The following is a 24,064-nucleotide window of genomic DNA, read 5'->3' as shown; positions in this document are numbered from 1 at the left end:
GACCCGGGTGGGGTAAGTGCAACGTCACATTACCCATAGCGGCACAAACCCCGTGACCTATTCTACGTACGATGATGTATTCAGGTATGACCAAAGTGCTGCGCATTTTCTTTTGTCGGTTGGGATCTGTTGCCTTTAGCAAAGCATTCCCTTCAACCGCCGGAGAGCACTGTGAGGATTTGGCAATTTGGCCGAAAACCCCAACCCGGCACCGAAATGGAGGCACCTCGTATTAAGATGTTGCAAGCTGCCCTGGGTTTGACTGTGTTTGAGCTGCCTTGGGAAATTATCTGAACAAACGTAAACAGGTGTCAACAAGAAAGTGGGTTAAGAAAACCAAAAACATGTTTTTTTCCTTCATCCTAAACAACTGTTTTAGCCTCCCCCCCCTCCCCTCCCCTCCCCTCCCCAGAGGTTGAGGGAAGTGAAATGACGTGCACGGTACAGGTCTAGATAATTCCTTCCTTCATTTTTATTTCCTGGAACAAAATTTATGAACAAAATTGTGTTGAGTCTTTACGAGAAAGCCCGCTTTGGGCGCTTCATATATGCACCGTGCATCACGCCTTGATAGGGCTTAAATCCAGTTGGCAGACATTCAAAGAAGGTTACGGAAGATCTCTTGAACCTAATAACTAAAGGAGGAACGGGTCAGATAAGATTTGTCAGACGAAAGTAGCACCCCCTCTCTGCTTCATCGCCCATTTTATGTGGCCGAGGTGGAACTTTTTAGTGCCTTGACTTTCAGTTCCTACGCAGTGCCAGTCACGTGGACTAAGTGGCTTCAAGGAAGCGGAAATGCATTGGCATAGTCACACTACTGGACCATTGGCACTGGTCCTATAGTAACTGAAAGGATGAGAATGGCAGGGGAGGGTTGGTCTTTCAGTTTTCTTGCCTTTAGCATGAGCTTCCAAGCGTGCAGGCACAGCCAACACACTGCTGAGGGCAACGAGCGCGAGCTTGGCCATCCATCTGAAAGAGGTGCTCTGCCATTCTCATTCTGCCGGTGACTATGCAGAGCGCAATTTCGTCTGCTTCATGGAGAGGGGTTGCGGTGACGTCGGGATGCCGCATTCTGATTGGCTCCTATTGGCTCCAATTGTCAGGATATTGGGTAGACCTCGTGGCAGCTAGCATCGAGGACTACCCACTATCTTTGTAATCGGAGCTCCGCGTTCTCGCATCACCATAACCCCTGCAAAAGAAGCAGACGAACTTGCACTCTACGTAGTGGTTGCTTCGGACGTTCCTCTCGACCTTGGGTGTTCTGGGAAGTGCAGCTGAGCACTTGGCTGTGTTTGTGATACTTCAGACCAGTTGACCTTCTGTAGTCGGTCTTATGGTTCTAGATTTGTCAGACACCTCGAACCCCGACTTTAAAGAGGTTTGCAACACTTTATTGTGTTACATTCGAAATTGACCTATGTGCATAACTTAGGCCACGGTCTCTCGTTTTATGTACATCCCGACTTACGTCTGCAATGGGACTTTTTCTGGTTGATTGCGAGCATGTTGTGCAGCAAAGAGAACACCTGCAGCGTCCTGGTTGACTTTTTAGCTCTTCAGTTGTGGCGGAAGTATCAAATGTACTCTGTGCTAGTTCAAATGTGCCTGATGCCCTTTTCTGGCTATATTGGGGCTTTGGTTTGACATGTTCCGCACATGCAAGTTCCTCAAGGTTCAGCTTTGGAGTGATAATGAAATTATGCTTTTATATGCTGTATTGTTTTCTTTTTTTTGCTGGTGCATAGGTTCAATAATATTTTCTTCAACTCTTTATGGACGCAACACTTGAAGGTCCCTCTTGGAAGTTTTATATTGGGCTCCTGGCTTTTGGTGGAGGCCTGAACATATTGATGAATGTCTTATTTCCACATTAAAGCGTAGAGGCCAGGGAACTGCAGTTACTTTTAGTTTGGCAAGAAGAAAATGGTGCTCTTTACTTGCTGTAATGTTTGTGTCACAACTTTGCCACTTTTTTAGTAGCATTTGGTCCTCTTGTTTTTGCTTCGGCCACCGTCAAACTCCTAATTGCATACCTCTCGTTGTGCAGTTGTTCCCTCCTAATTGCATTGTTGAGCAGTTATTTAAAGCTGGACATTTGTTTTTCATGTTGTTTTTTGGCATTTGACTGGCAGGCTATTAGAGTAGACAACGGCATACTTTCTTTTTTTTGCCTGAAATGATAATTGAATAATTGGATCTTGAAAAAAATAATGGCCATTGTGGAAAACCAGAAGCCCTAGCCATGTTGTAGCATAGATTTGAAAACGCGAAGGGGTTCCGAACTTGGCATCGCAGGTGGTATCTTTGATAAGATGCCAATATTAGGTAGATGGCAGCACGTTGCACACATATCAGGGTCGGCCATTTGTTGCCGGTCGGCCGTGCCCGTCGAGTCTCTATGCACCGCAATCATGTCAGTTCCTTTGCGGCCGCATTTTTGGAAGCCCGTTCCGAACTAGGGGTGATAGCGTCAACGTAGCGGAAGTGCTTGTTAGTCCTCAAAGGACACTGCAACTGGAATACCTCACTTTTCTAATGACCATACTTTTGGCAGTGGAATTAAGGCCTTTAGTGACTTTGAACCGTCTGGTCTGGTGGAGATTGTGTATCATGCTCTTCTGCAACTATAGTTACTGACAGAATGAGAACGGCAGGGATGAGTTTCAGTTGTCCCACCTCCTGCGCAACCTACATACCTCTGATGACGCATTGGTGTCTCATATGCCTCCAGCATGCATGCGCAGCCAAAGCACCAAAGAAGGCAACGTGCGCATGCTCGAGGCCGAGCATCAAAAGAGACGTCCTGCTGTTCTCGCCCTGTCGGTGTTTATGGCGTGCTTCGTCTGCTCACGCAGACGACCAGTTGGGTCGGTTTGGGCTCGTGCGAGGGACATCTGCTTTGAACATTCCGATGGGCTTTTGATGGTGGTATGCAACATATATATAGGTTCATATGACATGGTGCGCAAAGACTGTAATATTAATCGTGTCACATTTTTTACCGCGTCGAGTGTATATTTTGCTGAGTGTTTCTAAGCATAACGTTTTTTCTGTTGCTTGGCATGTCTCGACGACGCAGACGAAAGAACACCATCGGTGAAATTTACAACTTGGGATATGTTGCTTTTAGCTGTGTTGATTAGTGCGTATGCATATATGTGTGTTTATGTGTGCATGCATGTTTTCTGCTTCCTTGCAACACTTACTTGAAACGTGCCTCTAAGGTTACTCGTTAGTTGCAATAAATTATGTCGGAGAGTATTTACCGTAGAGGGGTTGTGCCGTTTTAACAGAGTGTGTGGCATTTATTTTTGTGGCCCGTATTTGCAGGCTCCACGACATAGTTATTGTCGCAAAGGGTCCGACGTCTGAAGACGAGAATACTCTAATGACATAATGAATTTACTATTTGATCGGGGCCCGAACTGGCACAGAGGCTTTCATAGTGGAACTTGCAATGGGCTCGCGACCCCTCTGTTCTTACAAGCTTTTCAGGCTGCGCATAAGCAAAGCTATTGATGCCTGTTTTCTCTGTCAATGACTTTGGTTTTGTTTTTATTGTAAGATAGCTGAATGAGTTCCGCGAGTTGCCGATTTGTCTGGACTGCGAGTTCTTCGACGTTGCGTGCTATCCGGCTGTATTGCCTAGTGAGATCATCTATTAAATCAAAGCACAACATCACAAGTGTGTCTGGTTTTTTTGCTGCCCGCAAGGCACCTCTAACCCGCGTTAACGGGTGTTGACTGCGAGCCATTGGCGGCAGTTGGTCCTGCGCACGAATGCGCTTGCTTTTTTGACTTGCTGCATACATGTCTGTTAACGGTGTGCTGTTTAACCCGACTGTCGCATGCTAGAACTCATCTAACCCGAAGATGCCTCACCAACAGCGTTTTTTCACTTTACTGTATTATTTTCTGAACCATGAATGCCGTACACTATCGACTAATTAATCAAACACCGTAGTAAATGCTCAGAACGTAAGTACACGTGCTGCATATTCCCGCCTTATCCGTATGAAATGTTTGGATTGAAGGACCAAAATAAGGGTGTTGACAATCCCACTTGCCAAGTGCCATTTGTTTAAAAAAAGTTAATGTTGCAAATGCCAGCACGTGCAGCATGTGCAACTACAGTCGCAGCACGCTCCTCGGTGCTTGAATAATTTAGCAAAAGTCTTGTTGGGTATCCTTTTCACTTGTTGTCACTAGCCTCACTGTCTGAACCTTGTCCCGTTCGAAAGTCTCCGTGAGCTGTCGCACGTCAAGTTATTGTATCCTCGATAGAGCATCGCATTAATCTCTGTTCTCCCCCACTCACAAACACTCCTTGAATTTTATGTGCCCTCACATTACACCTAACCAAGGATCACGTGCCGCTTGAATTGCCATGTGGATGTCACAAAATGCCGACGTATCCTCACAAACAGATTGTGCTTGATTAGAGTCATTTGTGCTGCATTTTTCTGAACAGGGCATGCCTGTGTCTAGGAGTGTGAAGAGGTGTGTTTTTCTTTGTTGCCCATTTTGCGCGTTGTTGTGGCCTCTCGATTTTCCGCGTGTGCTGGCCCGCATACATCTCTGGTGCTATCCTAGTGCTTGTCAGCCTTTCGTGCCTACGAGGCGTTCTGTGGAGGACGTTGCTCTTGAATACAAAATTCTTAAAGATGTGGGTGGGATCACCAAGTTTATAAAAGCACGGCCAACCGTTCATTCTGCAGAAGCGCCCACTTCGTTCGAATTCTGCAACTTACACGCGAAGCGCCCGATCTGACCGGACAAGCGCCCGTGTTTAGATTAACCTAGTTTTCAGTCAAAGGAGGGTGGACAGCTCCCTGGTATTTTACCGTAGTCTTCTTTTCCTTCTTTTTCATTTTTGTTTTTGTGGTCTGCCATACTAGAATCTCCTTCGAGGCATCATCTCAGTTTGGACCAACCCATCCATTAACTTGCATTATTTGGCTTATTCGCGTGGTTCAAGCGAAAAAGTTGGTTTAGCCGTTCCCCGGATTGCCTCGTCTAATCGCGACGGGTGAATTCTTGCAGCTGCGTAATGCAAGCCACGCACTGCCACGCGCTGGCTTTGACATAGACTTTCATTGTAGGCTGGATTATTTGGTTACAGTGGCACCTTCAGTTTCGCAAACGGGTTTGATGCCGGTCGTTGCCAGCAGTGCCGCAAAGGCTGGCAGGCATGTTTACTCCCCCCCCCCACCCCCCTCCCCTCCCCTCCCCTCGAGCGACGGCGACGTCGGCTCCCGTGACGCGCCATGCTCGCAATTCCAGGTGGGCGCCGCGCGGGCCGCAAGCCGCTCGTGGTGCTCGTTGACCGCTGCAAGTCGGCTGAGCCGAAGCCGCAGCCGGCGTGCGGCGTGTGCGGCCGGCGGTTCTTCAACAAGCAGACGCTGGAGCGCCACATGGACCGGCACCGGCCTGACCGACGGGCGTACCAGTGCGAGGTGTGCCACAAGACGTACGCCTTCGTCACGGGGCTCTACCACCACCGCAAGACGCACGGCTCCATCGCCCGCTTCCGCTGCCACTTCTGCGGCGAGCACTTCATGTACAGCCGCTCACTCTACAAGCACGTGTCGGCGCTGCATGCCTCGGGCACCGAGGGCGCCGCTGTCGACGATTCGGAGGGGTTCGGGAAGGTGCAGCCTCCGTGATCCCGCGGCAGTGGTGCCTGGGACACTTCTCTGACCGGTGTGCTTACCTCGTCCTAAAGAGTGGTCCCTCGATTTCCGGCTGATGACGTCATGGAAGTTGTCGCATTGTTGCCGGCCACAGTCCCGATGGTAGTGCATGTGGCAGATTCCCGTTCGGCTGTAGATCGCTCTCCAGCTTGACAGTCTAGGGAAGCTTAGTGCAGTCAGGAGGCACATCAGCAAGGCAGGCGAAGCACATCAGCTTGAAACAAATGTTCGGGCTATGCTAAACATTTGTCTCGAGCTGATGTGCGGGTGCTCCAGCTAGCTTCCAGAGCATTCATTGGACATGAAACTGCTTGTAATCGGTTCGAAACAAATTCCTGCAGTCCATAAAGTAAACCAACTTTTTCGCTTGAACCGCGCATAATAAACAACTTAATAGTTAACAGGTGGGTTGGTCCGAATAAAGATTACGGCTCGAAGAAGATTCTATGATGGCAGACCACAAAAACAGAGATGAGAAAGAAGGAAAAGAAAACTACCGTAAAATACTGGGGGACCGCCCACCGCTTACCGTTGGAGGTGCCGGACCTCCCTAAATAAATCGCTCTCTTTGAGCACTCGCTGGAATAGGCTGTTTGTAATGCAAAACACAGCCATCGGTTCGAAACACGAACGTGCGACTGTCATTAGCAGACTTTGTCGATCATGTTTAACTAACTTCTGAACGTGAGAAGTGTATTTCAATTTTCATTTCAGTATCCCTTTAAAGATGCTGCGACGACGGTGACACTTGCATTCGCTCGTACTCTGTGCCGGAGCTTCTAGCGGTGACTGCCAGGATCGCGACATCCGACAACACGACGCGCCGGCTTTTGTGACGTCATTTGTGGCCACTTCGAGACGCTAAACACACCGGTCAAAGGCGCGTTCCATGCACCGTACCGTGGCCGTGCATACAGCGGCCGATGGACATGGCGAACCGAAAACGGCGCCAAAACAGAGACCAGGTACAAGTCGAAGAAACACGCACACGGGCGCCTAGTGTGTACCATATTTTCCAGTGTATTAGTCTAGGTTTTTTATCCCAAATATTTGTCGGTGCGTCATATGCAACTGTAAGACTTATACACTTCCTTTTTTTCAAAGTTTTTTTTAACATAAGCATGGTTTTTAGTTGTACAAGATGTAGGCCACGGGGCGTAACACTTCTCGTTTGATTCGATGGCAAGAATATTGAAACAGGCTTCCGCTTTTGCTTATTTTGTGATTCTATATGGGGTTAGTATCAATGCAGTTTCGTCACACCGACCGTACAAGGAGTGTGGCTTCACGTCTCAATTGTCTTTTGGCGTAGTCACAAAGGTCCCAGAACCTTGCTGGGCAGTGTTTTTGAAAGGACCCCTATAACTGGTCGACTGGAACTTAGAAATGGACCCTGCAGCTTCGTTTCGTGTGGCATCTGAGCTCTCGTTTATGTGAGTTTTTGAAAAGTGTACCGAAAACGTTTTTTGTCAGAGCTCTTGAGCAGGCTTTCAAAACGAGCTTGAAAGCATGTTTTTAATCTCCCAGCGTATACTTCGAAAGTGTGTTGCAGCTATCTGGTGGCAACTGACTCTCAGAAGGGCTCTCCAATCGAAGCTTGGAAATTTTAGGAGTCCGAAAAGTTGAAGACGTGTTATAAGACTGCCCAATTTATAGATTGCCAATGGGATCCTTGATGTTTGAAAGGGCCTTTGGAATGCTCCAAGGGGATGCAGACTGTCTAGTAATTTAGAGGTGTCTTAGGTTCGTCGTGCAAGCACCCTTTTTTCAATGGAAGTGGAGCTCATGAAAGATGACAGAGTAAACGTCTTGAGTCTGTCTGATTTTACAGTGCAATTCAAAACAAAACAAAAAAATTTACATTCGAATTGTGGCACAAGCTGGAATTGAAAGGACAGTTTTCTTGTTATTTTTTCTCCCTCGATTCTGGCTTAGTTCAATGTTCATGTCAAAACAGCAGCTTGGGTGAATTGGTTGAACATGTTACCGACTTCACAGCACACAATTAGCATACACAAGACAACATGTACACCAGGGCCGTACCCAGAAAAAAATTTCGGGGGGGGTTTCGGGGACAACGGCGGCCATTTTGAAAGTGTCTATTGTCTTATTTTCGCCTATGAATCATGTGCATCAGTGGCATATAATGGAGAGTTGCAGCAAACCGGAGAACCGGTCCCGGTTTGGTACCCGGTAGCCGACCGGCGCCACTGCGCGTGCGCAGAGGTGGAGATTAAAATCGGCTGGCTGCAAGTGCACCGACCAGGGCCGTACCCCGAAAAAAATTTCGGGGGGGGGGGGGGGGGGTCAGAACCCCCTAACCCCCCCCCTGGTTACGGCCCTGATGTACACCACACATACACCGCATACATGTGTTTGTTGTGTTTTGTGAGGTCGGTGTCAAGGTTCATACAACAATGCAACCATGAGGAAGAATATAGCACTGCACTTTTGACTTGACAAGTCCATGAAATTTCTTATAACGTTGCAAATGTCGAATCTTATGACATTGGGCTATTTAATTTTTGTGTCTGTTGAACATTTCCTGTCTGTTGTTTCCCATGCACATGGTAGCTGCGTAAACTCCGAGAGCAAATTGGGAAACATTGTCAACTGTTGACATCCGTCTTAGTTTTGCCACTGGTACCGCAACCAAGGACTCTGTTGCAAACAGCTCTTTTCTTACGAGTATTGGAAGTCGTGCATTATGCAAGCAAGGTGGCTTGCCAACACAATGACAGTGATATAGTAGTAAATTGCAATTCAGATTGGGATTTTTTAATGATATTGTATCTCCCACAGGTTTTAACTGTACTGTCACTGAAGAGGCATGAGTGATTAGAGCTTGTTTTAGACCCACTGCGTGGAAAGTTATGTAATCAAACTCTGAAGGTACGCAAAACGCCGCATAAAATGCAAACTGTCCCGAAAGCAATCCTGAGCTTGGAATGCCCCTCCCCAACAAAAAGAAAAAAAAAAAAAAAAAAAACCGGCCACACTACTACTGGTACGCTCATTCTTTTGTTTCTCCACTAGTGGCAGAATGATTGTGCAGAAAACATGTTTATTGTTGCAATGACAGCAAAACAGTTGGTGAGGCCCTTTTTTCAAATTTCTGTAACGTTAAATTCGCACATTGTGGTTGTAACTTGGGGCATGTTTTTAATTTGTTTGTTTCATCCATATTCCCACGTTTTACTTTACAGTGGTCGTACCTGTTTGAGCGTGTCTTTTCATAACAATGGGAAAGCTTGTGTACGATGGCTCCCCCTTCAAGTGCCAGGGAAGCCATTGAGAAATGTTGCACATTTTTACGTTTACGAGTGTTCGATTGTCATCTGCAGCTTTCATTCGTAGTGTCATTTGTAGCTTTGCACTACTCGGGAAGCTACGAATGTTACAGCACCGCTCGAATGAGCACAGTTCGATGCTGGCTACGAGGGGTGTACGACGAAAAGGAACTGTTTTTAGCGCAGGTTTGAAGTGGTTGATGTGCTCATGTACTGTGGAGAAGGCAAGTGCATCGTTTTTGTGGGTAGGTGCGAGCGATTTGTTCTCGTCTTTTTATTCAGCTGAGGAGTATGCAACTGAACCTTGAGCTTGTGTGCTTCTGTCCTTAGCATCAGATCGTCTCCTAATGAACCATTTCCGGCCACGAGTGCCATTAAGAAGTTCCTGAACTGTTTGCAAATAACTAGCTCGTGTACGTTCATTTTTGGGGCGCAGTCCCCAGGGGGCAATCGAAGTTTTGAAGGACTTGCAATTTGATTTGGAGTTGCACCTTTATAAAGGCTAATGCCATTGGTGCAATTTGACATATAGAAATTTAGACAACACGGAGGTGTTGGCCATCTTGTGAACATAGCGTTTGATGAGTCTGTTTTGTTCAAATGTACAAGCATACTCCGATCGGAGTAGTTATAGCAGGTTTAACTTTCAATATTCTCAGTAGTTTTACGAACATGGTTTTCGAGGGTGTACGCATTAAACACATTCAGCTTTCAAACCTGTATTTGACTAGAAGCTGCAAACCAGTGTGTTTCCATCATGGTGACAATCCAGGTGTCGCATATATCCTTTCATATGTTGGTTTTTTATATGCATACAAATATACCGTGACAGTATTCGTTTATTAAACACTGTACTCCATTCACTTACACCCTGTTGTGATCTTGCGATAAAGCTTTTGTGTTATTGGAACTGAAATTTCTCAATCGTCGTATCTCTTTCGAGGGACTGGGTTTAACGGTGTGCTAGCCACGTCTAAGTATAATTTGCTCTCGTAGATGTGTCATCATTTGCTGAGCTTTTGATTATGACTGCAGTTCGAGATTTCTTTCAGTATGTTAGTAACGGTGAAAGGGTGCATTTGTGTGTTTTTGTGCTTTATCCCAATAATGATTCCATGCCGTGACCCGCGTATATCTCCTGTCCATTGAGTCTGGCTCTCGAGATGTCTTTGGAGGTGGGGCCAGCATTCTTTCTGTGACTTTGAGTTTGTCGTACCCAAAAACGGACCGTCTCACTACTGCCTGTCAAACTGAAGAGAGATGCGGTATTGCCGAAGGCTTTATATAAATAAAATCTTGGACTTTGATACTATCAGTTGAACAGTCTTGTTTCTGTTTTAAAGGCTGTGACTTTTTAAACTGCATTGGCTGCCCCCGAGCTCGGAGTTGTACGTCGTAGTGTGTAGACCACCGGCTACTCGAAAGGAAATGTCTCGGAAGCTACAGACTGGTTACCGATGCTTAGCTTGGCTTGGACCCAAAGGTGCCGACTCTCGGTCGGTGAACTGTCCGTAGCTTCCTAGGAGCTCTCTTTCGATGTTGTTTGTACCGCCTCGTACCAGCTTCCTCTGCCTTCACACTTGGTGTGGATCTCCTGTGATTGCAGTGTCTGAAACTTTGAGGTTGTCTGTGGAACTTGCGAGCTGTGGCTGGTATTTGCTTGTGGGTTGCTCCCGTTAGTTTTGAGGGAGGGGTCGTATTTGAAACGAGTAGACTTTCTGACGAGTTCTTGCTCGGCGGTAGAGAGAGGTTTCGGCACTAAGATGGAACTTGGTGCCGTTGAAACTCTGGATAAGAAACAGAATCGTTCGCCGAGGTGTGCGATCACTGTTTGGGTCAGAAATAATAGTGGGTCTCGATTATGCGCTCAACTTAGAGAAGATGATGCGTGGTACAATCTGATGGAGGTCTGTCGTGTGTTATACGCAAGGCATACCTCTTTAGTTGATTTCTGAGCAGTAACGTTCAACTGGCATTTAGCTTGGCCCTTCCTATTAAACCAATACTCTCGCAAAAATGGGTCGGCAGAAGAAAAAAAAAAAAAAGAAAGGAAGAGTAACTTTATAGGGCAGAGTCATTGAATATCCAACCATGAAGGTTGCAGAAGTTGGTAGAAAGATTGCAAAGAGGAATCTTCCACCCCACTCTGAATGACCGGCACCATTTCTTAAAGAAAAGGTGCATGACGGCGGGCGTAGGCCGTTGTCATGTGCCTTTTCTCTTCATGCGCTTTTCCTCTTGCTTGGGCTTCAAAAGGGTTTTTCCTCGAGCTGTTGGGTGTGAAGTGTGAAATGATTGTTTGTAAGGAGTGAATTTATATGTCTGACTTTTGGTTTCCTGCTGTTTTGTTTCAGTGGCTTCGCATTTGTGTGTGCATGCTTATATTTATGGACTCCGAGAAAGGAATGTTGCACTCTGTCTGTTGTGTTCTTTGTTTTTAGTTCTTTGGAACCTGTTGAGATTAGCAAATTAATTGTTCCCAAGTTCCCAGTGACCCCTGTTCCATCACTACTGAACCACCCTCACCTCAACAAAAAGGAGCGGCAAAAAGTGCTTTCCGTTCCCTGACAAGTTGCAGGGCAATTGACCGTGCCAGTTTTAAGATTCTATGACATTATGAACATTACGAGTCTTCAGAGACTGTTTAATTGAAGTCAAATCCGACTCCTAATTGCCAACTGAAAGTGCATTAAAATTTTTTTTTTGTTATATTTTAGTTATACTTGGTGAAGATGCCCGAGCTAGCACCGAGCCATATCCAAAAGATAGACACAGGTTATCCTTTGCAAGTCGTGACACTCGGTCCTTGGATGCTCTCGAAGATTAGCGAGAATTTATTTGCACCGTAAACAGGGCCCCTTCGAAGTGCGAAACAAATTCCCTAATCCTCAAATTTAGCTCTGCATATGAAGAATTGTTAGGATCACAAGCTGCAGTCTCTCTTCACCATCTCATTGCCCGTAAAAAGAAAGAGGTTTAAAAGTTTGATCTCGCGGTCAAAAGCTTCTTTTCTTTTCCGGCCAAAAAAAGAAAAAGATATTTCTATGCATGTCCCAAACTGGGACGGGGAGTACTTTTAGGCATCACTGACAGAATCGAGCCTAGCCCATCTAGCCTACGTACAGATTTGCAGTTTTTTCATAATATCTCTCAAGCGTTGACGGGTGGGCTAGTCAGCGCTGTGGCGCTGTCGGCGAGAGTCGGCACATGCGCACAAAAATTATTCTTGCTCTCCGATATCGCTGCAGCGCTTTGTAGTACCATGCTGACCAGTCCACAGTCCCTAAATATTATTATAAAATTGCAAAGCTGTACTTCAAGACCTGTGTGTAATAAGCCAGGTACCATTGTAACAAATTGCCTATGAGAAAACTTGCACGAGCTACTGATTTCACGAACATGTCTCGCTTAACTGCGGCATTCGATACAAATCAGGTTTCTAGAGGTGCGCGAATATTGAATTGTGTACTGCGTATAGAATTAGAATGTTTTCGAACACAAACATTTTACATTCAATTTGAATTGAACTTGCTTTCCGTGCCGGTCAAGTCGACCGAGACGCTCCGTTACGTCAGCCATTTCTCCGAGCGCCCCGGTGCAAGGTGGTGAAGCCTGATGCGAAGAACCGGAGAATTCCAAAGACATCGTTCGGAACATTAGGAAAGAAACTCGAGTACTCTGAATGGCAGAAGTGTGCGGCGGATCAACCTGGATAGCAGACTTTTTTTGTACATCATTCAAAGTTTTGGAATATTTGGGCACCTCTACATTTTACTGTCAGACTCCAAAAACATTTCGTAAAGCTTCATAACGGTTGCCGACAGCTTAAGATACATAGGGCATTGCTTATTATCTTCACGCTCGCTTCGTCATTCGGCGTATTTACTAGCTAACGCTGAAATTTCCTTGGCCGAGGAGCGATAATAGCGTCTTTTAGAAGGGCACACGGAAGCAGATGCAAGCGATTCACATATGCAAGAAATATTGTGCTCGCCACTGTACATGCGCCGAATGCAAGCATACATATACATGATATGTAAGCTTTCTTCCAAGTTGGGCGCGCATACGTAAGGCCGGGAGCTTATCCGGGATTTTCAGTTCGGGGGCTGTATACCATAGGCTGGCCTACTTTGTGAAAGAAAAATCCCGAAGAGGAGGGTGTTAATGTTGGGAGGTTCCGTGCCACTCCAACGCAGATGGCGCATCTTTGGCGCTGTTTGCGTTTTTGCGTACCTAAGGGCTCGTGGCGACAGGCGCTGCAGCGTTCATGAGACGCGTCTTGCATACGCGAGGGTCTTGATGCCGTTCTAAAACTTGCTTGTGATGTGCTCAAGGCTTGCCATGCCCTGTGTTTCTTAAACCGCCGGTGACCGCACCGACCTCTTGGTGCCGGAGCAGACGACCTCAGCCCGTTGCCTTCCCATTGCAGACGGTGCTCGGGTGCGCTCCCCGCACCACCGCGCCGTGTGGAGCATCATCCCGGGCTCCCGGCAGCGGCCGCGCCACCTGCTCCGCGCCTCTTCGCCGACCCCAACGACGGCGGATGACGCGGCAGATTCGTACTCGTGCTCCTTCTGCTCCAAGGCGTTCAAGGCCCGGCCGCTGCTGAAACAGCACCTGAGCGTACACATGGAGAACTCCCTGTCCTGCCCGCACTGCGGGGCCAAGTTCCGCTGGCGCTCCACGCGCCGCAACCACATCCGCAAGTTCCACGAGCCGGGCATGTTCGCCAGGGAGCCCCTCTGAGCGCCCTGGTTCCGCGGGGTGGATCCGATGGCGCTTTGGCGCTCCCAGGGGACCGCGTAAATCGGTTTCTCGGCAGATTACGACGTAATTCGGCGTGGTAATGTAGTTGAACGATGCATTATGTCAGAAAAATATGGAACAACAAGTTCCCCCGTGCGAGAAAAATCAAAGAAAAGAAATTGTTGCCCAAATCGCTGCAGAGATTGTCGTTGAAATCCGATGGCGTTTTGCACCGTCTTTACCGCGTGAATGTTTCTGTATTCAGCCGCTTAGAAACTGCTGTGGAAACTCTAGGAATATATTTTCGTGAAGTCCACAGAGCCTTCTATCACATTTAAAACAAATTCGGATAATTCTTTTTTTATCTAGCTGTCCATTCATCACAACCAACCAACGACTTTTCATTGCTGCAGTTCAAGTGTTTCTCTCTTGCTAGACATATATAAACGTGATAAGGTCCATTTAACTGTATTTGCTGTTAGAGGGACACTGACACCCCCCAAAATTTTTTTTTAATTTTTTGCCAGGCGAATTATTATGGGGTCAGAAGACCACCCACTCAATATTTTGCTACAGCGTCACATATATTTTTAATAAAGTAAAAAAAACGCAACTGCTCGAAACTGAAACTGGACTGAGGAGGAAGAAATATATAGAGGAGGAGAGAGTTGGCAGAGTTGGCAAAAAACATGTGGCTGTGCAAGTTTTTTTTTTTTCAATCAACATATTTGGAGCTTTTTGGAAGCCACAAAAATGGTATCATATTTCTTTTCTATTTTAATATTGTGTGTGTGCCTTCAATGACGCACGACTTTGATCATATTTGGTGGTTGTGTCTAAACCATAGAAATCGGCGCATGACAACAGAAAAGAGGGTGAGTGCGACTCAAACCGGCCAGTTCTATGATTGGCGGTTTTCAGGTGGAAAGAAAACAAATTTTCTAGATGCGAATTGTTTTCTGGGCAGTTGGGCTCTCGTATGTCATGTACAAACATAAACCTTGGCGAGCATAAATACCCTGTCAGTGTCCCTTTAAGGAGCCAATATATCGCATTACATTAAGTGCATTACCTCTTGTACGTATAATTGAAGTAGGTAAATGAAACCTCTGTCAGACGTCTTTAGAAGAATGGGCAAGCTCCTAAAAGGAGTAGGAGTTTGTGTCACACGGCACCGAAAATGATTCTTTCCCTAAAGCGTCCTTTAATACATGGGAAGTACCCCCAACAGTAGGTGCTAACGGCATTGGAGGTGAGCTGGCACGTCATTTTGTCTCCCTGGAGTTAGAACTTCGAAGGACTGACCCCAGCATTGGTTTTTCAGGCGTTGGCTGGCGGTACTGTACCATGAAAAGCTTTCATTGATAATTAGAATCTTAACTGCGTCGGAGGCGATCTGCACCTTCGTCCTCCTCACGCGTTTTGGGCTATTGAACAACTCGCCGGCCCGCTCACTCCTCCTACGGGTGTTGCTGGCATAAGGCATTAAACTCGGATACAAGTAATATTCAAATTTTAACTATGGGAAGATTCAAGTTTTTAATGTTTTCTAGGTTTTGGTAAGCAGGCAGTAATTTAATACACTAAATTTAGTATACCGTCGTGGTTGCCAGTGTCTGGCTATGACGTGAAAGCTTTTTTTGAATGTTTTCTTTCTTTATTTGCATTTCAAAAATTGTTTGTAAAAGAATCTTTAACATGTAATCTTTTAAACAATTATAAAATCTTAGAATTATATTTTTAGTTCCAGTTTTAACTCCGTGTTGCCAGCCCCAAATTATGGGTAAATAAAATTGCGCCGGCCGTGTGACAGCAGTTCCTTTAGCAGAATATCCTTTAGCGGAAAAGATATTTATTGAAAAGGAGCTTTAGGGCGTCGTTGGACAGGGGTATAATAGATGCGTGCCGGCTGCTTCGTTAATTACAAACCGAACAAAAAATAAATAAAATGTCAATAAATAAAAAAATTTACACTTTTTTTTTTTTTTAATACATGTCACAGTTGCTTGAAATGGGTGTTTGATGATCTTATGAACAAAAAATATTTAGTTCTTTTTTACATTGGTGAGCTCCTGTTTTTAAACGTCCGGATAATGAATGCGCCAGCTACGTGCACCCCTCTCTTAAATCATAACACGTTACGTCGAGAAACTGATTTATGCGGTCCGTGTGGAAGGGCCAGCGAACCATCGGGTTAGCGCTGCAGGAAGAGTTTGGTGGGAAATTTAAACTGCTCGTTGAGCCCTTTATTGATACTAGTCTATGAAGAATTTCGCCTAGCGGAAGGCTATATGCAACAGTTAGAAAGGTATTGAATACCTAACCATTGAGAAACTTACGAGATACTGCCTTGAAACTGTTGCAAGCTTTGCCAACGCACTGGGAAACTACACGAACATGGTTAGGAAGCTACGGAGGCACCGTTAAGGAACAGAAAGAGACAAAACTCTTAAGAAAAAGAAAACCTTTAAGAAAAAAGCTTTTAAGAATGTAATCTTAACTTCGGATGACTGCCCACACTTTGCAACCACATCTGCTAGTTTCCCAAGTGTAATGAGCTAATTCTTGGTATAACATTGTGGAAATATTGGATTTACCTGGAACTACTATATCAAAGTGGACATAACTGGGAACTACGAAAACTATTTCAACAGTGCCTGTAGTTTCTAAGGAGGCATATAATGATGAAGTCATTTAAAACTTAAATGAATATGGGGGCATGCCGTCACGGTCTTTTTTATATTCTTTGCAGCTGCTCCTTCTCTGAAACGATTTTGACAACCTCTGGATCTGTTTTCTCTTAATTTTTTTTATATCTTTTTATAAAGACTGGGTTTACTTAGGGGACAGCACAACAAAGCATGCATGCATTGGTGGCATAGTTTCCTCGCAAGTGTGAGTTTAAAATTCAGTTTGAATTTAACTTGGCAATGCCAATAGTAGCTTACCTGTGCTTACTAGGTCACGCTTACTTGAGCCATGTGCGATGTTTGTGGTTCATCTCGGCTACAGCTGGCTTTCCATGGCTTGTGGATAGTGTGTTGCCTTTGGTGTCAATCTGGTCAAGCCGCATAATATGGCAAGAATGTGTGCGAGTCTGCGAACCGAACTTTCATTGTCTCCACGCTCTGTATGCAGTGTCATATCTATGTTCCGATCAAGTTGTCTTCCATCCGTAGCCGTGCTGCCAGTCTTAACTCCTAAGAATGACTTTCGGCGGGATTTGTGCTTTGTTATTTGTTCTTAAACTAATGTTCTTCATCAGCTTCTTCATAAGCTAAAAAGAAATCCCTACACATTGTGTAGCTCCTGCCCAAATACTCTTCTGGGATGGAGGGGAGACTTAAAATTGTGGTTTGGAATGCGATACAAGTCTGTTGTATTGGAATGGAATACTGGTTTATTGTGTTGGATCATTCAGAATAAGGGTAATCAAAAGTAGAAACTTCCGGGTGCATGCTTTGCGCAAAACTGTTCCCAAGGGAGCAAAGGGGTGGATGCGGAATGAGGTCGTCTTTCGATAAAGCGATCAGTGCGAGGTTACTAAGTGTACATTTGCGTTTAATTCCTCGTGAATGTTGGAATGCATTAGTTTCGAAAGGTGGGTTCAGTCTGGCCTGATCACGTTCTGCGATGTCCTCAATACGTGCAGCAGAGCCTAATCTCTATATCGTTGTTGCTTACTGCAGTTATTCATACTTTATAAAGCGGAGGCTTGTCCGACCATCCCGCTCCCAGTTTTTTCAATTAAATTTCCCTCTTCTGGTCGTGCGCTTCACCGAAGCTTAACTTTATAGGGTCAATTATTTCTAGAAATGCGGCTTACGCGATAAATACAGTAGGGGTACGGCACTTCTTGGGAGTCAGACATGTTTGCACTACATACCGTCGCAACATGCTGCAAAACGGTTTCGGCTAATGCGCCCGAACGGATTTTGCTTGGCTGCAGCAGCACTTATGCTCACTCTGATTGAATGTGATCTTACGCTAGTCACCAGCAAGGGCAGTCACGGGACACCTTCCCAAACCCTTGTTTTCTATGGTCATATATTTGTTTTTTAACTGCAGTGTCAAAAAACCGGTGCAGAAGTCTCTGGGCATCATTCCAAGAAGACTTTTGTTAGGAATTTGGGGCGCGAATTGAACATTTACATGTTTTGTGACCGTTCAAACTTTTTTCGGCGAATCAGGGTCTAGGCTACCTGTCAAAGTTTTGTGCCTCCGACAAGACTTCTAGAGACGGTTGTCTAGCTGACTTAGTTGTTGTTTTAGGAGCAGGTTGAAGGCATTAGGGACAACTGGGCCAACTTAATTCCGATGGGGGTTCTTGTGTGCGAGATTGCTTTTCAGTTAATAAACTTACCTCGTTAATGTTTGTTTTTGCCCGGGATAAATTTTCAGTTTGTTCGGTACCAAAAATTTCTAGCCCTCTTGGTTGAAAATTGCATTTTTCATATTTGAGCTCTGAGATGTCTTTTGTTTTGAAAAGACAGTGCAGTCTAATGAGTGGCATTGTATGCCACTCATTGCGGCCATAATTTTATGCCGAACAATGAAAGTTGAAGGTAAATTTGGCACATTGTTATAGTGAATTCAGGGCCAATGCTTTTCCAAGCAGACATTCGCTTGGGCATATTTGCACTTCTTCAGTGTGGCAACAAGCATAAGGCCTGAAGTGAAACTAATTCTGAGACATTAACTTGACAACCATTGCTTCAGCGATTGAGGAAGGAATACTTACTGCAACTACTGCAACACTACTAGGTCAGCCCAGTTGCAGATCTGCCCGTAGACACTGCTTCCATGAGCAGGATCCCCCTCTTCCCCCAAGGTCTGCTTTCCATCAATTGACTTGCCACCATTTTGGGGACAGCTATACTATGGTAATTACAGTGTACTGTATGGAACACACAGGTTTTAAAGCACAGCGTCTAGATGGCGTTTCACTGTGGCATCTCCGAAGAATACGGTTCTGAATTGCAGCCTCCAGATGGCACCTCGCACAACGAATGGTGGCCTCGGGGCACAGAGGGGGGACTCATTTCTTCGTGGGAGCTCTGCAACTGAGTTCGCCTAGTAACGTAGACTTACTGCCACGAGATAATTGTTGAGTGAAGGCAATTTGTGAATACCGGAAGCGAGAAGAAAGCTGAGAAGTTCCGACCACGAAATCTAAATGTTGCCAGCATGGATGAGACCTTGTTTAGAAGATATGGGCCTCCAGTTGACAATTGTTAAGGTCTTGCCAAATCTTCAAACGAGGATCCTTTTATTACAGTAATTTTCCTTTGACCATATTTCTTCCCACGCGGTACGGCCTAAAAACGTCTTGGTGCCTTTTTAGCTTTCTCTTGAAACATCTAGATGCGTGCCATCAAAGATGCGAGGAAACCCAAATTTTTTGGAAACTACCTGAATTAGCTGTGATAAGCCGCTTCTTTGGAAGTGGGGGCAGATCACTTTATCCGAGAAAGTTGTGGGCCACGGCATGAAGTCATGACTCCTCAATTGGGGAAACTCCAAGAAATAAATAAATTGAAGAAAAATATTTTGGTGAACTAGTAGTTTTCAGTCTGTAGTGACAGTAATCGTGGTGGGTATAATCTAAATAGTGCGTTAAATCATAGACTTTTGAATCAGTGTAAATCTTGACATCAAAACACCCTTCTATGGGGCGACTAGCATAAGCAGTCATTAGCGTTGATTTTGTAACCAAGATTTTCATATGAGGCATTTAGTGGTATCAAAAACCGCAGTATACAATTTTTTTTTTTTTTGCAGCCTGCTTGAGAACTTTGAAAGATTAAAAACAAATACTCACACTTTTAAGCTTTATTTCTCAATGCCGGCTTGTTGACAACTTATTGTCTTCTGGACCCCTTCCTGACTGTCTTAGAATACTCTTGCCGACATCTGTTCAAAGCTGAGAACGTAGTATTCTATTTGGTTCAACTTGGGTCAAGTTTTATCTCATTGAGTTTTGATTAAGTTATCTCTTGATCTTCAATAGAGCTTTGGGTACACATCCACCAAACAAAAAGAGGAGATATTACAGAGAACATGTTAAGGTACTTGCTAGGATTTTTTTGTCTGGGGTTCGTCAGCTGATCAAAAGGCAGTCACTGAGATTTAAGAGGAGGAAGCTGCTTTCATTCCAGATATCTTTTTAGCGAAGCTAATTATCTTTGTTTTAATGTTAGAGGATTACTTACAATGCTCTCGGTATTTTTGATCTTCACAGAAAAAGCCGCTGCAATTACAATAGGAGTCACTTCTGAGGGAACGCACGCAGTGCCCAATGTTTCGCAGTAGTGAATTGCATGTCGAGCGAGTTCGTCCTCTTTTCACTCACGGGTTTACGATGACGTCCTGGCATTGAGTTATGATTGGAGGGTTACTCTCGGGGATGCGGGTGTCTGCAGGACCTCCGCGCTTCGGCGTCGTCGTCTGCTAGTCGTAACCAGTGGCTGCCTCGCATTTTCGGCGGCTGTCCGGTTATTTAGGCTCTTTACGAACGAGGACTCGGCATTCGAGAAAGGGCATAGGCAAAACCTCAAAGGTAGGGGAATTACAACGAACAAACAACTTGTGGCTGGAATGCCATTTAATGCCTAAAGAGAATGTCGTTCTGCTGGGCGGAGCTTCGTCGTGCACTTGACCGGCCCCCTCGCTTTTCTTTCTGCCTCCTCTTTCATGCATGAAGAGACTCATTTCGGCCGACTTGCATGCCATATACGAACGCTGCGCGTGTCGGAACACCACACACTTTGTAGTCGTCTTCAAGTGTACATGTCAAAGTTAGTGTGGCTTACAAATTACCGCAGGAGGAAGCCACCCTTCCGGCAGGATTCTTTGCTCCAAGTCCTGCACAGAAATATTTCTTGAACGGCGCTGTTTGGGTTGTCAGTGGAATTTGCCGGCACCGAAATTCAGGTTCCCCTGTCGGTCTAGTCGAGCTGCATCCTGCAAAGCGTACAATTAATTCTTGGTTGAGTGACACAATCGAGTCGACTATTTGATATGGTTATTTTCTTCGGCGACAAGGGAGATCGGTACTTGTTTTAAAACATTTTTTGCTATACCCGTTTCGGTTCGAGGTTACAAATGAACATCATAGTTTCATGGGCTTTGCGAAAACAATTTGATTCACCGTGTTAAGAACTTGACGTGCGCAATCGAGGAAAGGTTAAAATATCCAAATGAAGTTTAGGAAGGTTTCCTACGGTATGTTCACGCCTGCATTGGTTTAGTGTGGGCCACGTGCCAAATCATGCCTCGCCCATCGAAACCTTTTGCAGGCACGATGGGCTTTTCGACTGTTTTTTAAACGTGCATTGAATTAAAGTGCAATATTTGCAGACAACTTGCCACGCAGCACTGGTGGAGAATGTTGAACTTGTTAAGTATTGAAGATTTTATTACGGTATATAGAATGTCTCGACATTTTGTGTCATGTGTTGGTTGTTACTTGTGAATTTTGAATACTGTTGTAAGCTGTGTGACTAGCTAAATTGAGTCGCAATTACTCGCTTTGTCACTAGGGAGACGTTGGACTGTAGTGCTTTTGTTGTTAGTGTGTAGTGGTTGTTTTCTCTTTCTATAAAGTTTATGAGTGTCAAGGACAGTGAAATTTGCATACATTGTTTTTTTGTGGCTTTTTTGTTGTGGTTTAGTGAGACCGATATGTTTACATTGTGTATGCATTTCTTTAGAATCAATTTAACACTAAGACTTGGTTTAGAGCACGTAGTGTCGTCTCTGTGATACATTGCAAAGTTTAGTCATTTTCCTAGTGCAAAGGTGTTTTTTTACCGTTTTTGAATACAGTTTAACAAAACTTTGTGATATAACTTAGAAAATGAGTTTAATTTAGAGCTATATTCCGGTTGTTGACGCACACACTCTTTACGACACATATGTCTGTTTGGGTGTTTGGAACTTTTGTTTTGAATAGTGATATTTTCTGATGTTAACTTGCAAGTTTATTGTGGGAATTGCTTTTGGCCGCAGAAACCCTAAACACAGACCTTTAAAGTGGCTTTCAACTCTTTTTTTTTTTTTTTTTTACTTTTATGCAAAGTGAGATTTAAAATTGTCATTGTGATTTGTTTGTAAGCATTTTTCGATGCAGCCTTCTGAGCATTTTATTTTGGGCTCGTAGCAGCAAAATGCTCAGACAGGCATCTTTTTTTTCCTTAGAGAATCGCAGAGTTTTGTAGAGCTAAATGATGCAATAAATCTGAGCTGCAATTTTGAAGGTATTCTACTACCCGCCACAACCAACTTCTTCGGCACGTGTACCGTACGATCGCAGCCGTCGTGCGATTCAGATCTATAGTTAGTGAATCCGCCTGCATCCAGTCATATGCCACACGGTGATTCAAAGTACTAAGAAAGTGATGTACTGCTTTTGTACGAACCTATGCCAAATAAATTTCTCCACAACTTCATAATTTCCAAATGATGCGAGACCTCTGACAGTGGCGTGGCCCTGTGCCCATTGCTGATGGAAATTATTGTGAAGGAATTTTTTTTAAATATGGCACGGTATATTTATACGAAAGAGCCGACATTTAATGCTCCTAGTTGCTTCCATTACGAACTGTCTTATCACCGTATGGAATTTGATGACTAAATGGATAGTATGAAAGCCGTTGAAGGTTACAACTAATCCTTAGAGTCGCTGAAAAAAGGCACGTTTGCCAAAATTGCGTGTCCATCAACAAAAGGCTGCTCCCACTACTGATGGGGCATTGGTGATTGCCCGCATTTTGTAAGCACATTTTGCTCGAGTGTTTTAAGTTGCATATTAATACTTTGGGTGCGTTTCCAGCGCTGTTAAGAAGCTTTCGATCCGAGTTGCGATTTCCTTGCATGGTTGTGCACCCCGACATTGAAGTCACTATGAATTTTTGTTGAATACCTGTATGACAATGTGTCGTGCACCATCTTCGAATTGTCGCATTAACATTATCTCTGTGTTGCTCTTCGTTATTCAGCCGTCCTCTAGGTGTTGAAATGTGCACATCTCCGTCTATGAACGTGAAATAATTTTCGTTTGATTGACGCCATTCTAAATATGAGAGGGCCGTCTGTGGTTGTGCCTGCAAACACCGAGCGAGCATAGAGACTCTGCTTGTGACGGTCGCTTCTTGTTAATATAACGAGAGCGAAAGAGATGCAGTCGCAAAAAACACGAGAACGCCGTCTGCTTTTGATGCGTCACACCTCGTGTCCGTTGCAGCTTGGCAGAGAAGAGAGCAGAGTAACGAAGGAAAGACTGCACGTGCGCAGCACCTCAACTCTTGCATGTTTTCTTAGGGGCTTGCATCGACAATACCATGCAAATTTTGTTTTAGCCAGAAGTGACTGTTCATTGTTGATTATGCCACTAAGGTCTCTCTGTAACCGAGTCTGGTCTAGTAAAAGATAGTAAGGCTGGGCTTTAGTTATGGTCCTCGCGCGGCTAGATGAAGTACCGTTGCGACAGAAAGTACTCGAGTAGCTGACGTCGTGCTAAGTTGTAGCTGATTAAATACAGACTTTGTGTTTGTCCAGTCTTCTACGCTCCAAGGTTAAAAGTCTTGAGAAGTAAAGAGCTTTTCGGAAATATTTGCTGCAGTCAACTTCTGCTATATCGGTGCAGGTTGCATTCTTGCAGCCTTTTTCTGTGGCTCGGTGTCTTTTTTACGAGGTTTTTATGAAAGACGACGAAAGTGCCATCTTTTTTTTACTGCGTTTGTCTTCACTCAAGTGAGGATGCTGAGAAAAATGCTCTGGTGCACCTCGTTGGCACAGAGTGATGTTTTTTTTTTCACTTTCCGTTTGCTCTTTCTCACCAAACTTAATTAAAAACACTACCATTTCCAATCACATGTTTTGTCAGGAAGCCGTTCGTGGGAGCGTGTAATCTTTATGGGCTTGCATCTTCTAAATGACCTTTGTTGAATTAAGGGTGCCCCTTTTGTGCAAAAATAAATGGACTGGAACAATTTTAGATGCAGCTTTTTTCTTTGAGTGTCTCGCGCAACATTATTGGAGCATAGTACTAACCGCATCTTTCAGGCAGACATCTTGTCTGAGTAGTTAGAAAATTGTAGAGGTCTGTTTTGCTGATGCGACGACCCTTAGAAAGCTCACGTGTATTTCCTGCCTGCGGAGATGCTGCTTATTCATACCCCGATTACGTTTTAGTTCTAATTTGTTAATTCGTAATAAGGGACCCATTGCAAATTAATTATTTATAAACTCTAACATGTTTTGTCCATCATTTATTACTAGAGCTTCTAGTGACTGCAATCGCCTACCTGTATCGCTTGCATCACT

General features: G+C 44.7%; 1 protein-coding gene across 31 annotated transcripts in view; it reads left to right on the top strand.

The window, feature by feature from the left end:
• The window catches only part of LOC8023646 (protein tramtrack, beta isoform), a 217,870-nt gene that overhangs the window by 36,095 nt on the left and 157,711 nt on the right, over window positions 1–24,064 (top strand). For 2 of the 31 annotated variants that reach the window (XM_029966479.4, XM_040505247.2), the window contains one exon: window positions 5,293–10,307. The exons of 27 other annotated variants lie outside the window; for them this stretch is intronic. In XM_029966479.4, the coding sequence (XP_029822339.3) occupies window positions 5,293–5,675 (383 nt within the window). In that variant the 3' untranslated portion in view covers window positions 5,676–10,307. Of the gene's footprint in view, window positions 1–5,292; window positions 10,308–13,421; window positions 14,152–24,064 lie in introns of those variants that run through there. 2 more of the 31 variants (XM_040505259.2, XM_040505251.2) reach the window with 2 other exon arrangements.

This window comes from Ixodes scapularis, unplaced genomic scaffold, assembly GCF_016920785.2.
Source record: "Ixodes scapularis isolate PalLabHiFi unplaced genomic scaffold, ASM1692078v2 PGA_scaffold11__112_contigs__length_91849675, whole genome shotgun sequence".
NCBI classification, from domain to species: Eukaryota; Metazoa; Arthropoda; class Arachnida; order Ixodida; family Ixodidae; genus Ixodes; species Ixodes scapularis.
This window is presented reverse-complemented; position numbering and strand designations above follow the sequence as displayed.